Source organism: Crocodylus porosus, unplaced genomic scaffold (genome assembly GCF_001723895.1).
Source record: "Crocodylus porosus isolate Cpor-Errol unplaced genomic scaffold, CroPor_comp1, whole genome shotgun sequence".
NCBI classification, from domain to species: domain Eukaryota; kingdom Metazoa; phylum Chordata; order Crocodylia; family Crocodylidae; genus Crocodylus; species Crocodylus porosus.
The window spans coordinates 31,815,690-31,831,456 of NW_017728918.1; the positions used below are offsets into that span (position 1 = coordinate 31,815,690).

Sequence of the window (15,767 nt, forward strand, 5' to 3'; positions counted from 1 at the left end):
GTTGGGTTGTAAATATAGGGGAGATAATTGTTTCCAAAATATACTGATGATTATTAAGATGGAGGAGAAGGAGGAGCTTCTGTTTACTAACCCTGGGCACAAAAGGACAAACATTTGACTGGAGTGGTCTTTGTGGATCAGGACACTGTGGGAGTTTACCTGAAGAACTGTTTTGTATGGGCACAGGTAATGTGGTCTCATGGATGTCCTACTGTGGAAAAATACTGATACTGGGCATACCCCTCCAGGTTAACTTGGCTGACAATACTCTTGGTTTTACAAGTAGGATTCAGTTTTGAGTGTGGGCTCATGCAAGGATATGCAGATATAAAGCAGTTTTTATTGTTAATGCTTTAGAGTGAAAGTCAAGCTTCAGATTCTACAGTGGTGAGACGCAGCCTGAGATCCAAAGCCAGATCCTTTTAAAGCAACATTGAAAATTTACAATAATCCTAAATATTCTTTCTCTATTTCTGTATTGTGAGTTCAGAGATGAGACTCTCAAACCATGTGTTTATAGATGCTTGCATTTTTCAATTTTTTTCAGTTTTCATAAATGTTGAGAGAATCTTTTGATTGATTATTATTATTAATTTTTAAACTCATTCTAAAGCAGGGGTGGGCAATTATTTTGGGCGGAGGGCTGCTTACCAAGTTGTGGCAAGCTGTTGGGGGCTGCATGGGTAGCCCCACCCCTTGACAGCTGCCCTGCCCCGTGGTCACCATCTTGGAACCAATCTCCCAATGTTTTGGGACCAGTGTCCCAGGGCCAGCACTGGTGGAGCCCAAAGCGGGGCACAGGCTGGCAGGGGTCTGTGGAGCGAGGCTGGGCTGCACTAGCAGGGAGGCCCGGCTCTGTATAGTCCCTGACGGCTGGGACCCTGTACTCCTGCTGCCCTGCTCTGGGTCCTGCCGGTGCTCACCCTGGGACATGGGTGCAAGTGCTGCTCGTGCACCCACTCACTCCCAGTGCCCTCCCCAGTCCCGTGGTACAGGCGGGCGGCACCCCGCAACCCTGGCTCCCTGCTCACCAGCAGGTAACCAGGCAGTGCAGAGCGTGGGGAATAAAGGCCCCTCACCCACCCCGCGGCCTGTGCTTCCTGCTGCAGCTGCTTGCAGCCTGTGCGGGGCTGTCCTGAGAAGGCTCAGGCAGCCCCATGCAGGCTGCATGCAGCTGCAGTGGGGGCCACCGGGCACGGGGGTGGGCGAGGAACCACGTTCCCCCCCACTGTGCTCAGAACCAGGTTGTAACCCACCCCCTCTGCCAGCCTGGGACCCATGCTGGCTCTGGGCTTGCCCATCAGGGCTGTACATGACGGTTTGATGCTGCTGCCTGCCTGGAGCTTCTCTGCTTCTATCTACATGAGCAGCCCTATTGGGCCTCAGTAAATTAATAAACTCTGCCACAGGTTAGTATTTGTAAATACAAATATTATTCTGTTACGCAGGGGGGTTTTTTGTTTGTTTTTTTTAGCGCATAGCACTGAATGTGTAGACACTGATAGAGTTGGCTGGGGCACAAGGGTGCTTAGGTGGTGAGCATGTAGACAACGAAGAGCACAGTCCAGCAGCTTGGAGAGATGCATGCAGCTGGTAAGTCTGTTGTGGTGGAAAGGAAGGGGCGTGCGTGGGAGGGTAGATTGGGGTCCCTGCAGTGAGGGAGGGAGTGGGGCTGGGGCAGGCGCTGCCCAGCTGGGACAGGTTGGGCACGGGACAGAGCTGTGGCTCATCCAGGGGGCATGGGGAGGGGGGACAGCTGCTGCTACGTGCACCCTGGGATGGCATGGTGGGCTGCCTCTGGGGTGTGCATGGGGGCGGAGAAGGCTGGAGCCAGAGCTGCATGGGGCTCTTCCCAGGGTGGCTGGGCTGGGCTGTGCTGTGCTGTGCTGTGCTCAGGGCAGGCCGTGGCACTGGGAAGGAACTATGGTGGGGCTATTTTGGAGTGTCTGCAGCCCCCGCCCATAGCCTCCTTGCAGCACCACCATTGCCTGCCCTGATCACAGCCCAACCCAGCCCCTGCTGGGAAGAGCTCTGTGCAGTCCTGGCCCCAGCCTTTGGCCCCAGCCTGCATCCAGGGGTGCACAACTGCCTCTCCCACCTGTACCCTCCTGGGGTGCACACAGCAGTGGGAACTGCCCCCGCCTTTCCAGACGAGCCGCAGCTCTGTCCTGCATCCTGCCCTGCTCTGGCTGGGCAGCCCCTGCCCCTGCCCCTTCCCCACTCCTTTCTGAACCTCAGGGGCCTTGATCTGTGCCCCCCCCATGTCCTTTCCCTTCCCCCTCCATCACAACAGACTTACCAGCCAGACACAGCTCTTCAATCAGATTGGCATTGGTCCCCAAAATCTCTATCAGTACACCCCTAGTTGCTTGTATTTCATTGTTCTTTATTTACTTTATTTACGGGGACCTGGTGACTGTCTATAAACTCACTAGGGGGGGACCAGAAAGGTTTAGGGGAGACACTGTTTCCCCTAGCGCCCCCTGGCATGACAAGGAACAATGGACACAAGTTATTAGAGAGTAGATTTAGATTAGACATCCGCAAGAACTACTTCACAGTTAGGGCGGCTAGGAACTGGAACCAACTTCCTAGGGAAGTGGTGCTGGCTCCTACCCTGGGGGTCTTTAAGAAGAGGCTTGATGCCTACCTGGCTGGACTCATTTGAGTCCAGTCTTTTTTCCCGCCCAGGCAGGAGGTTGGTCTTGAAGATCTACAAGGTCCCTTCTGACCCTACTTCTATGATACTATGATACTTTCTGTATTTTAGGGCTAAGACATTAAAATGTCTTGTATAACAGTTCCTTGAAGCTTTGTTATTCAGAAGCTTCTCAAGCTTTTAGGGACAAGCTTCTCAAACCTACCTTGGTTCCCTGACCATATCTGAGGGTCAACAGTAGGGAAATATTTTTGAAAGTTACTTTGTGTTCTGCTATGCTGTGTTATGGTGTGCTTCTCAAGTGGAGGAAATTTGGCATTTCTCATACGGTGAAAGTAGTTGTTATACATCGCACTGAAAGAAGAATCAGTCCTCTATGAGTATGATACTCTTTTTGATCCAATTACTTTTATGCTGTCTGTTTTTGAAGAGAGACCTTTATTCACAGTCACATGTGTGCATATTAACAAAAAATGCATTGCCGTATTTGTCATTTATTCACAAGTTTTTGAATTGCGTAATGGGACATGGCACAAAAATATTGTCAGTCTCCAAAATGGCCGCAGATATGTCACAAATGCACCTTTAATGGTATTTATAAAATAGCTTAATGTGTGGTTTGTTTGTTTTTTTGATAAACCTGCTGGGCTTACTTGTTAGGGACCTTCTTTCTCTTTGTCTCTCTTATTTGGAGCAGTATTATGACTTCTCTTTTGTGTTAGTGGAGAGGTAAGATGTTTGTTCCACATCCATTCAGAGCTTGTGCTGCTGCTTCTAAAAGCATGGCAGCTTTAGCACCTTGGAGACAAATGATGCATTATAAATGCTTTTTTTTTTTTTGCATACATATAGTTATTCTTTTCCAGATATGTAATTCATAGCTCCATAAAGTGCTTTAGGATGCCATAAATGAAAATGCTAGTTCATTATATTCACTTGACTAGATTCTGTCTTACCGGTTCATGTACCCTTCAGCATAACTATTATTTAGGATATTCAGCATTGTGTTTCTCTATTTTTAAAAATGTATAAATACACTCCCTTTTTTCTTTCTTTTTCTTTTCCTTTGCCAGGCTTTTTAAACAGGAAAAAGCATCAGCATTGAGTTTTACTCTGTATTATAATATACATGGTTTTTTGTTTTGTTTTTTTTCTGGGTTTTTTTTTCATGAATTGGTCTGTCTTGGATGTGGTATTTAAAATATGACAGCTTTTTAGACATAAAGATCTACTGGGCTATCTGAGTTTTAATATATAAACTCCTCTGTATAAAGTATCCTTACAGTTGGAGTCCTTAATGTGTTCTCTTATTTCTCCCCTCCCTTTGTTTTGAATTTAGATTGTTTTTGCCACTTTTTAAAAGAAAAAATATATGAATGACCTAATCCCATGATTTGAGAAGAATCAACTAGGAATCCCTTTGGAGTTCGTTGATACCATTCTTTGAATCTCTACAACTTCTTGTTTAGCATCCAATTTTTAATTATCTTGTGTGGTGTTAAAACAGGGATGGGCAATTATTTGGGCTGGAGGGTTGTGTGTGTGTGGGGGGGGTGGTCCTGATCCGGCCTGGCATGGTGCAGCAGAGCAGAGAACAATTAATCCTATATTTCTCCGGGCCTGTCCACCCGTACACACTGCCAGGGGCACCAGGCATGCAGGGTCTCCATAAAGACCTCCCCAGACTCCTATGAGCAAGGCGTACTCTGCTGGGCAGATAGTATGGGGCTGTGGGTGGGCAGAAACGGCATCTGAGAGAAGAATGAGTGGCTGAGGCTGAGTTCTTGGGGCAGTGACAGCATGGGCCTGGCACCTGGGGCAGAACCATGATCCCCACACATCCCTGTGATGGGCATTGGTACTATGGGCAGGGACATGTGGAGAGTGGATAATGGCTCTATCACAGGCCCTGGCCCCATACTGTCACCACCCCAAGATCCCAGCTCTGCCCACCCATCTCACTCAAAGACTCCACTCTCTGGCTACCTGCAGCACCATCCCATCTGCCTAACCAAGTATGTCCTGATTGTGTGGGGTCCATGGGGATCCCACCTACTGTCTTAGACTAGTGCCCCCAGTGGGCCAGGGTGCCTAGGCAGTGGGGCCAGGTCTGGCAGTGGTGGTGGCTACACTGGCAGTGGCAGCCAAAAGAAGCTACTGCCCTGGGGGTTGCTGGGAAACTGAGTCCTGCTGCCATGCTGCCCCCATCCAGCTGCATGCCCTGGGGGCAGTGGTACCAGCTGCATGTTCCATGGCATGGCTGCCCCCTGTGCTTGGGCTGTGTGGGGCTGAGGAACCCCCTATAGGCCAGATAGATTCCCTTGTTGGCTAGATTTGGCCCATGGGCCATATTTTGCCCACTCATGTTAATCATATTGTAGACGTGATGGTCCAGGAGTTATGCAAGAGGAAAGGATTTCTTAGGGTGATATCTTTTTTTGGACCAACTGCATAGTTGGGATAGAGTTAGACTAGCTTTCAAATGCAGGACGGTCTGAGTTTGTGTAATCTGCGGAGGACTTCTCTGAAGATCAAATCCTAAATCGGGGTTTGCTCCATTATTTCCATTTTTCTCTTATAAAATTTAGGGGTATGCATCAGTTACTGGGAAAGTCTGCAGATATTTTTGCAGAATAAGTTTATATATTTTATTTTATAAAGCTAAAAAATGTATGAGGGAAGACTTGACTTTAGTGACTTCTGCAGATTTGTACAGTCCTGAAAAGCCTCTGGTATGTTGTCTGCAGAGACAATGTCTGTTCAGTATTGCCTGTCTTGATTGATTGCTTGTTTATAACTTTTTTTTTTTTATTCTAAGTACTTACAATTCCTGTTTGGGGTATCAGTCAAATCAACTCAATATTATCCCTGTTTATAGAACTCCTTTTCTTCATATCTGTAAACTCAAGTCACACAAAGCTTATATTTACAATATTTTCAATTGACTTGTTCTTTCAGTTCTTCCTGGTGAAAAATCTGACCTGGATTTGTAATTGAAGGGGTCTGCATATTTTTGTTACTTTCCTTTTTTTAATCATATGTTATCCCTTGACTTACATTTAAAAATGAAACTATTATTTAATGTTTTGTATTGTGGTGGTGCTCACAGGCTTTACCTATGCCATGACTCTCATGCAGTAGGCACCGTGTAGACTTGTAATAAATATGGTTTGTTTTTGTTATTTGTCCTAGGCAACACCCCCTCCTGCCCCCCACCTCCGAAAATTCAGTCATTCTATACAAACCAATAACTCGTGTTTACTATACATTCCTTGCTAGATAGACCTATCTGTGGTAAGTGGAAAACCTCATATGGATCTTGTAATATAGTAATATATGCAATACTGTGGCTTCTAACCCTTTGAGGTAAACATAGTGGTTTCCTAGACTTTAGGTTTCAGTTTTAGCTAGCATTAACCAACACATAATTAGTAGCAGGTTTAACTGTGAGGACGGGATATTCTGCATTTTGATCTTTCTGGAGAATTAGGTTGCGCCTGCTTCTGTGGAGCAGATCGGGGGTGGAGGGGACAGGATGTGGACAATTATGGCATTATGCTAGAGATGACCAGAGCAGGGTGCGGGGCCCAAATGTTGCAGTGGCAGGGAGGAGGGGGTAATGAATGGCAAGACACAAAGCTGGCCTGGTTCCAGGGGGTCCCCCCAAAGTATGGGGCCTGGGACAGTCTCCCTGGCTTGCTCCCCCACCAGTGACAACCCTGCACTACACAGTGACTTAACACCAACATTTTCATTAAGAATGGGGGAAGGGGAGGCAGGAGTAAGAGGAGCTTAGTTTTTCTTCTCTGTTTGTATTACCATCCAGGAGTTCTAGTCTTGGACCAGGAGGACCGCACTGTGCAGCGCTTCATTGTGTGAGGTGTTGCACAAAGACAATTCCTGTCTGAAATATTTACCGTCTAAGTTGCTAAGCTTGAAGTACCAATGCTTGCAAGCCTTCCCAGTTTTGTGCTTGACAAGGAAGCTCTTTCTGCATCCAAATCATTAATAAAAATGTTAACACTGGACCTAGAACAGACCCCTCTAACTCCACTGGAAACCTTCCGCTATTCTGACATTGATCCATGTATAGTTACTCTCTGTGGTTATTCAAGAAGTATTTTTTTTTTCTTTTTGGGTGATATCTTTTATTGGACCACCTGTTGTTGACAGTGCTGTCAGACAAGCTTTTGGGCACAAAGTGTTCTTGTTTAGGTCTGATTAAGAAGCAAGTGCAGCGTAAGGTGTGGACACATTTACCAAATGAAACATTTCAAGTATCTTGGAAACATTTCAGAGTGTTAACTGCCCTTTGAAATGTTCTAAAAGCAGATCTAAAATACCTTTAAGTGAATATGAAACCTTGTCTATTGTCCAGTGAAGTTGCACACTTTTGTTCCCAGGCCTGGCTTCTGACTGTATTTTGTAGATTTTTCTTTTTCCTTGGGTAAAAGGACTGCCAGGTCAGAAATAGAGCGATTTGTGACTATTTTTTCTGATCTACCACATGACCCCAAATAAGATGCATGCCTTGCTTTGGAAAGGCAGAATGAAGAAAAGATTTTTCCAGAGTCATGACTGAATGCTGGCTGCATGGAGCAGGGGCAGAGTCTACTCATCAGTGTCATTTGTCATTTGCCTTTACTCTTCATCCCAAAGGTTGCTGCTAATTTGGAAGTAGCTGTGACTGGGTTAAACCTCTAGCTTTTGGCTGAGTAGCTTGCTCCACCTCTCCTCCTCCATGTGGCTGGGAGGGAGCCAGACCCAACAGCTTTTTTTCGGTGTGCTATACTGCCATTCCAGTGAGAAAATCAGCTTTCTCACATAAACACTGCCTGCTGACCCTGCCCACTGCTGCCGCTGCCCACTCTGTGCACAGGGCAAGTGGCAGAATAAATCCCCTCCTGCCCACTTTGCCAGATGGAGGGGGAATAACCTTGTTCCCTGTTTAAGGGACCCTGCTGGCTGGCATCTGGCCATGCCTCCACCCTGCTGCTGGAGCTGTGAGGGGGCAGAGCCCTTGATGGAGGCAGCACCCCCGGTGACCTGGAGCATGAGCCTCTTCCTGGCAGGGGGGCTGTGAGTGGGGATTGGAGCTGGGGCCTGGAGGGGGCCATAGGTCCCCAGGCCCACACAATCCGAGGCAGCTTTCCATGCCCTGCAGCGTGGCCCCTCCGCCAGGAACATGCTCACGCTCTGGGACGCTGACGGGGGCTCCTGCCCCCATCAGGGTCACTCCCCGCTTATTGCTGTAGCTGCCAGGGGAGGTGGGGGCATGTCCAGATACTCTCTGGCATGGCCCCCTAGGCAAGAAGGAGGTTATTCTCCTTCCCTCTTGCGTCTGGAGGAGGGAGCAGGAGGGGGCTTATCCTGCTGCTTGACCCAGGCAGGGAGTGAGCAGTGGTGGAAGTCGGAGTGGGCAGACCCTGCTGCGGTCCCCTGGGGGCAGAGGGGGGAATAACCCTGCTCCCTCTTCCCTCTCCTAAGGGGCCATGCGGGCCAGCATCTGGCCATGCTCCCACCTGGCATCTTCAGCGGCAAGGGATGAGTGACCCTGGTGGGGGCTCTGGCCCATCATGGTGTCCCAGAGTGCAAGCCTCTTCCCAGTATAGGGGGGCCGTGCTGTGGGCAGGGAAAGCTGCCATGGACTGTGTGGGCACATGGTGGCGGCAGCACTTTTTGGGGAGGAGTCCTCTCTGCACCCTGGTGCTGCCGTTAGCCCTGGGCAGTCTATGGCAGCTCTAACTCCCAGAAGAGGCTTGTGCTATGGTATACTGTGGCAGGGGGTGCTGCCCCCTCGCAGCTCCAGTGGCAGGGTGGGGGCACAAGAGGGCATCGGCCAGCAGGGCCCCTTAGGCAGGGGGACAGACAGTGGGGTTATTCCCCCTCCCTCTGGTGTGAATCAGAGGGAGCAGGAAGGGGTTTATTCTGTCACTTGTCATGTGCACAGATTGGGCAGCGCTCAGTGGGCAGGCCCCAGCTGTGGTACCCGGGGGGCAGTGGGTTTAAACCAGTTTCTGGTCACTTAAACCAGTTTGTGTAATGTCTGATCCTAGCCCCACAGGTGACTGGATATGTCTGACCTTTTTGTTTCTGTGTCTTCGTTCTGGAGCATAGTGGTTGTTTAGTTTCACCCACCTACTTTCCATAAAGTCATTGAGTGCGTTGATGAAGTATACCACATTCTGTGACAAAGATGTGTATTCTATCACAGAATGTGATATACCCCGGCCCTCGGTCGTCCTTCTTTCCGAGGCTCTGTCTTCTTTGCATCTTCCACTGATTCCGGCAGCAGTACACCCACAGCTTCTTTGGACTCTGAAAGTCCAAAAACTAACTTTAACTATTAATCTTAAGAATTGAGCATTCCCAGATGCTGGTGAGCCTCCAGTAACAATTCAGAATGTGATAAATCCAGATGCATGTTCTATTTGTTATGAATGAGGGTAACCTTTAGAAGGTGATATGCTTCTGCTTCCAAAAAGGTAAGACTCCCTTGAGAGATTATTTGTAAGAAGCCACTTTTATCTGTAACACTTTTATTACATCAAAGAGCCAAGAAGTCTTTTGTTCTGCTCCAGTTATAGAAACAGAGGCTCCACTTGCTTGAAGGAGATGCCTAACTATTGGTTTATTTCTAGTGATTCATTGAAAATCACTTAGGGCAACATGAAATGAAAAGGAGTCCTTGCCATAGCTCTGGGAAAATCTACAATGTAAACTTGAGTTCAGTACGACATTTTTTTTTTTTAATTGGTTACCGTCCTATTTTCTGGCATATAGTCTCTGAATGTTGGAGATTAGCTACATTTGGTACAAACAAACATTTGCCACACTTGGTCTAGGTTTAGGAGGCTTGCTTTGAGCCTAGATCGGGAGTGGCAGGTAGTCATCTGCTGCTGCTGGGAGCAGTGTGGGCAGCCCAAAGTAAGTAACTTGGGGTGTGGGGCTGGCAGGTCTGCAGATATGTGGAGAACTTAGCTAGTTTGTAGGGGTTGGGTGGTAAAAACAGCCCAGTTAGGGTCAGGGGATATACCTGAACATGAACAGGAATTTGCCAGGTGAGCCCCTTCCTACACCAGGTTAACCCTTTCTCTACTTGAGTTAGTTCATGTCATTAGGTGAACTAACCTGAATCAGGCATGCCATTTTTTGGGTCAAATTAAACTCTTCGTATGCCTATGTGAGATGGGCATTTAGATCAAGTTAAACCTGGTTAGCTTAATTTAATTGTAATGCCTGTACGTACCCATTGACTTCATCTATGCCTAGTGCAGGTAGTTAAATTACATTGTGTAGATTTGTCTATGCTGATCTTTATTGATACACCACCGTGTTGGTTTTTAACAAAAACTGCCAGATGAATCACATTATTGATTTTTATTATCTGTATAAATGTTCATGGTGATGCTAGTTTTTGATTAACTCATTTCACTTATTGTCTAAGTGAAAAATTGTGTTGGATGTAAATCATTGTTCCATCTAGTGTCTGAAATGTTCATTCATTCAGTGAAGTTCAGAATTGCTTCAGAAACACAGATTGCACCCTCTAGATAAAGACTTTATTCAGTGACTATTTAAGTTGATCTTTTCAAATGCTATTCAAAATACTCATTGTTTTTGTTTTTATCTATTTTATTTTAATAGGCTTAAAACATGTCTCCAAAATTTTCAGCATCTTTTTATAATTGATTAGAATAAGACTGTTACAAAACAAAATAGCACCTAGTTATCTCAGGATTTGAAAAATAGCCCAAGAAAAGAATACAATCATTCTCTTTCACTGCTTCAAGTTACTAGAAAATGAGCGTTAAAAATATAAGCCTTGTAGCATGCTGATATAATCCACAGATCTGGGCTGTTTCAGATCAGGTGCAATGCAAATTCTGCAGTTTTAATATATTATCACAGTATTAAGCAACATTATTGTGGCTTGTTGACATGAGGAAAATAGTGCAGAATATCTGGTCCTCACTACATCCATTACACTCACAAATCCTTACAAATCTGGGATTTGATTCACTCGGAGCAAGAGTGAAAAGGTGAGGCATGCTTCTCAGTTGCTCTTCAAGGTGTGGTAGGGCATAGGGATGTGAAATGTTAACCAGCAAGTCTGTTTATACTGGTAATGCATTACAATTAACATGTAGCATGGGATGTGGTCTAGTGGGGTAGGAAATTGGCACGGTATCTCAGGAAGGTAGCCAGGTAGGCACTGCGGCTGGTCCTGCTGCCTGTCACAGAATGCCACTCTGCTTCCTCTCCCCGCAGTGCACCAGTGATTTGGGAGGGAGGGAGGAAAAGGAGAGAGGGGACTAACAGACCTAATGGGTGCATTATCGGTTAACTGTTTAACTGATATCATTAGAGGAGTTTAAACAGGTAATTTATTTAAACAATATTTACATCCCTAGTTAGGGCAGTGTTGTAGACATTCCTTACTCTCTCCTTCCCCCCCCCCCCCCAACTTACACTTTCTCTGAATGAGGAGGTGGCACATACATAGATGGCTATTAGGGCTGTGTGAAGCTTCAGTAGCCGATCATGATTCAGAGGAGATTTTGGTCCAATTTGGCGGCTGAATCTCCAAATCTGAATCTAATTGGGAGACCAGTTAAAAGGTCGAAATTGAATCAGAAGCCTCCAGATTGATTTGGAAAAGATTTATCGCTGCTTCGGAAACTTGGCCATAGACTAAACAGACAGCAGTCCTCACCACACTGGACACAGCTGCCTCCAGCTGGTAAGTCTGTTGTGGTGGGCAGAACAGGAGGGAAGGGGCATGGGACGGGCAGATCAGTGCCCCCACAGTGAGGTAGTGATTGAGGCTTGGGCTGGGACAAGCTGCCCATCTGGGGCAGGGGGGCGTGGGATGCGGGTGCCATAACGCTGGGAGTGGGGGCTATGACTTGCTGCCATTTGCCCAGCCGTGGGGAGAGGGCATGATACAGGTATGGCTCACTCTGGGTGGAAGGGGGTAAGCAGTACCAGGGCTCCCAGTGCTGCTGTGCCCGCATCCCGCCCCCCCGTTCCTCCCCTGCCCTGGCTGGGCAAGCGGCAGCAGGGCATAGCCCACCACTTGCCCAGCCAGGGCAGGGGGGCACAGGATGTGGGTACTGCCACCGCTTGACCCGCCCTGCTGGGCAAGTGATAGCAGGGCACAGCCCCTGCTCCCAATGCTGCCATGCGCATGTCCTGTGCCCCCCTGCCCCGACTGGGCAGCTTGCCCCAGCCCCAGCCCGAATCCCTTCCCTCTGCCCTCCACCCACTACGACAGACTTGCCAGCTGGAGGCAGCTGTGTCCAGCATGGTGAGGATTGCTGCCTGTTTAGTCTATGACCGAATCTCCGAAGCAGTGTCAAATTTTCAGATCTGATTTGGCCAAATCAAATTGGGACAGGGATTCAAATCTCTGAATTGAATCACTGTCCCTCCGAATCAGCCAAATCCAAATCCAAAGCGAATACTTGCTGCTTCACGCAGGCCTAATGGCTATCTAGTGCAGAAATTGTAAAAGCATGCTTTACATTTAATATGGTCCCTTATGACACACAACTGGTATAGCAACAGAATTACACACTTCACAAACACGAGAAACAATCCACATGTTAAAAGGCATGCATAAATAGTCAAAACAGACAGATTAAGGACAGGGAAGTATTTAATGTGTGAATTGGTGCATCTTGTAAGTTCAAGAAATATTGGGCATGTCCTGTACATTATAGCACTATAATAATGGCTTTTTATTTTCTTTAGGCACGTGCTTTGACACCTCAGACAGCAGAAACAGATGCAATACGATTTTTGGTTGGGACGCAGTCTCTGAAATATGATAACCAGGTAATATTGTTGTCTAAGTGGAGTGCATAACGTAGGAGAAATATTTTTTCTTTAATTTTTTAACAATATATTGATCTATTTTCTTGACAAGTTTGAATATTTAAATTATACTTTACTTCATAAAAAATATATATACCATGCTGTACAAAATACAGTTTTGTAATATAGTTTTGTATTTCTTTTTTCACATACTTTCCCAAGACTGAATAGAAGTTTGCAATTTTGTTAAATAAGGTTTTTGATAAAATCAAATTTGTGATGTAACAAGTATACTTGACAGTTCTTTTACCATGTTGTTCCATTTACTTCAGAAGAAACCCAATTAAAATATTTATTTTTTTTCTTTTAAATTATATGCAACTAGACCATGGTTGGGTTCAGTGGAACTCCTTGCATGGATAAAGCTGTGCACACGTGTAATGCTTGCAGGATTTGAGCCTCCAGGCTGCTTCCAGACATGAACCCCACCCTTCCTACCCCATCCCCAGTGCTTTATTTTCAGCTCAGTGTGCCCCCATGCTGAGCACAGCACATGCCCAGAAGAGGCATCGTGTCAGCTTGACCTGGCTTGCCTAATGTCTTTATAGATTGTGTGCTTTGGTGGGGCTTTTCAGCACTTTTATCTAATAGCTGAATCAGTTAAAAGCGGCAAAAACCTCCGCCAAAGTGCGCAGTCTATACAGACGCTGGGCAGGTCAGGTCAAACTGACACGTCTCCTCTTTCAGGAAAGCTCTGTTTTTGGTATGGTGGGGTTTTTTTGGTAGGGCAGAGGGAGTGTTGTTGTTTTGGGTTTACTTTTCCACATCTGTCAGTGGCCTTCAGTTTTAATTATTGGTAATGGTCTTCATCTCTATTCCTGTAAATGTGAACTCTGATTTTTGGTCTTCGAACCAGGGAAGTTTTGCAGATATTCAGTTTCTTCCAGGCTTTTTGTTGTGTAACTTAAGATGTACCACAGGCAGCAATATATTGCATTTCTAGAGTAGTATTTGGCTTTCAGAAGACTAAAATTAGGCTCATGTCTTAAAACTGATGGGTGCATTTCAGTTTTGAACTGTCTTGTAAATTCATAAAATTAGTGGAGCCACTAACTCTCCAGACAGTTTTAGTAATACCCTGAGGACACAACCAAATTTTGGAACTTTGCATCTAGGAGGTCTTAACTATCTCATTTGTGATGAAGGTTTGACTTGGTTGCTCTGTGAGAATAAAGTAAATCTCAATATAGACTGTTTTGTGCCTCGTCTAAGAAAGAGGAAGGATTACAGGTGCATAGAACTCACTGAGGATGAAGTTGAGAGGAGCCCAGTGAAGCTTGGATCATGCATACTATATTGTGAGCAATATCTTGTTCTGGTGATTCACACAGTTGGAATTTGTTTTGTGGACATGTAAGACAATTATTACATTTTCCACACTTTCCACCCTATATACAGTGTCCACAGTTGCACAGTATGAAGATGAGCCATTACCCTGGTTGGCTTACAGTATCAAACTGACACAGAACTGAAATAAACCTAAAAGTATCTTGGGGTTGTGAGAAGGAAGAAACAGAACAGAAAATGAAGGGACTGGAGCACTGTGAAGAAAACATTTTCAAAATTCAGATAACATTTTTCTTCAATATAATGTATAATCCAAGACAGCAGTTAGTGCTTGGACTGAAGTTAGCAGTGGAAGCAAATGTGAATTGAATTGGGTAACATGTAAGGAGCTGGGTACCATAGGTTTTTTGTTTTTGTTTTAATAGTTGCACGAAGAAGTATCTGACAAAAAATCAGTTTAATATTGTTATACAAAAATATTAATATCTTTAAACAAAACTATATATTTACACTCCAATTTCAGTTGCTCTTTCACCATTTCACACAAGTTGTGTTATGATAAGCAGGTGATTTTATCCTGGCTAAAAATCATCTTCATTTTTTTTAATTTCACAATTTTTTTAAAACTGGAAATGTAGTGACTTAGCTGGTTGTCAGGAAGCATCTTTAGTTATCAACTATTATCCAATGAGTCTTTAAATCCTTAAAATTCACTAAAAGGAAAATATTGACATGACTCAGGCAAGGTAATTACTTGGAAATAAGTTTCCCATTCTAGAAAAACAAGCTGCACATGCATTTTGCCTGTTTCCAACCCACTTTTCTTTTTCCATGAATAGCATTAATTACAGAGGTACAGGGCACTTCTAGGGTATTAACAAATGTTTGGGGGTTAATGGCCTTTGGCTGTGCCTCAGGCCCTCAAATCTCACCTAATCATTAAGCCACAAGAAATTCCATAGTTCTAAATCATTATTACTTAATTCAGCTCCCTGTTTTCTGGATCTGCTTAGGAATTCTTTTGAGTTACTTGACCTGTCTTTTAGAGCTGGTTCACATCTTTGGTTCTCTGACCTCCATACACTTGTGAGATTTCTCATACAGCATCAATGTGTACAGAAACTTTTGTTTTCCTTACAGCTGTATAAAGGTAAGCTGGAGGAAGAAAAAAGGTAATTTCAGCACTCTTAATATATAGGCTATACAAAGAGTTTTCCTGGTTTACTAAGAACTGTTGCTGTAAAAAGTAACAAAATAGCATTATAGCAGTAGATGTTCAAGTATTTACAGAAGATTCAGTGAAAAAAAATCAGTTATTGTTCATCCACTTTGTGTTTTTAAAATATAATATTTGTTTGGTCAGCATTTAAAATGTCAACAGTTCTCAGGTGTTTAGGTTTAGGGGACTGTATCTAATATTGTATCTGGTATATCTAAGCATTTCAGTTTCATAATTTCTCAATTTGTTATAATGGATGGTGCTTCTGTTAAACTCATGTGCCTCACTAGGCTGGTTTTGAAACTGTTTTATGAATTTATATGAACAGTCTTTGATTCAAAAACACGTTGAGAGTGAGTTAAAGGGATATACACAGAATTCAGTTTGTTATGATGGTTGTTGTGGCGGAATGCCGGGGTAGCGGTTCCGGCACCGCTTAGGGGAGCCGCAGGCTTTGCGGAGCTGTGCGAGCGCGCGGCTTGTGGGGCGGGATTGGAGGTAGCTTTATAGCCGCGCTTGAGGTTCGCTGAGTTGGCACAAGTAGACGACTTAGAGTAAGTTGTTAATGTTTCTTAATTTATAAGGTGTCCGTTGGTTCATGAGGTTCCAGAGCCAGCCCTTGCTCTTCAACAGTGGAACTAGTCCAAAGCTAGGTGCGGCTGCCAGCTCCGTAGTCCCAGAACTGGTCAACGGCTCATTTAGATGGGATGTTAGTAATAGAAG

The 15,767-nt window shown here is 45.2% G+C and overlaps 1 protein-coding gene across 3 annotated transcripts in view; it reads left to right on the forward strand.

Annotated features, from left to right (window-relative positions):
- Positions 1–15,767, forward strand: part of TSSC1 (tumor suppressing subtransferable candidate 1) — a 184,314-nt gene that overhangs the window by 14,268 nt on the left and 154,279 nt on the right. For all 3 annotated transcript variants that reach the window (XM_019537445.1, XM_019537447.1, XM_019537446.1), the window contains exon 2: positions 12,416–12,499. In XM_019537445.1, coding sequence (XP_019392990.1) covers positions 12,416–12,499 — 84 coding nt within the window. The remainder of the gene's footprint in view (positions 1–12,415; positions 12,500–15,767) is intronic.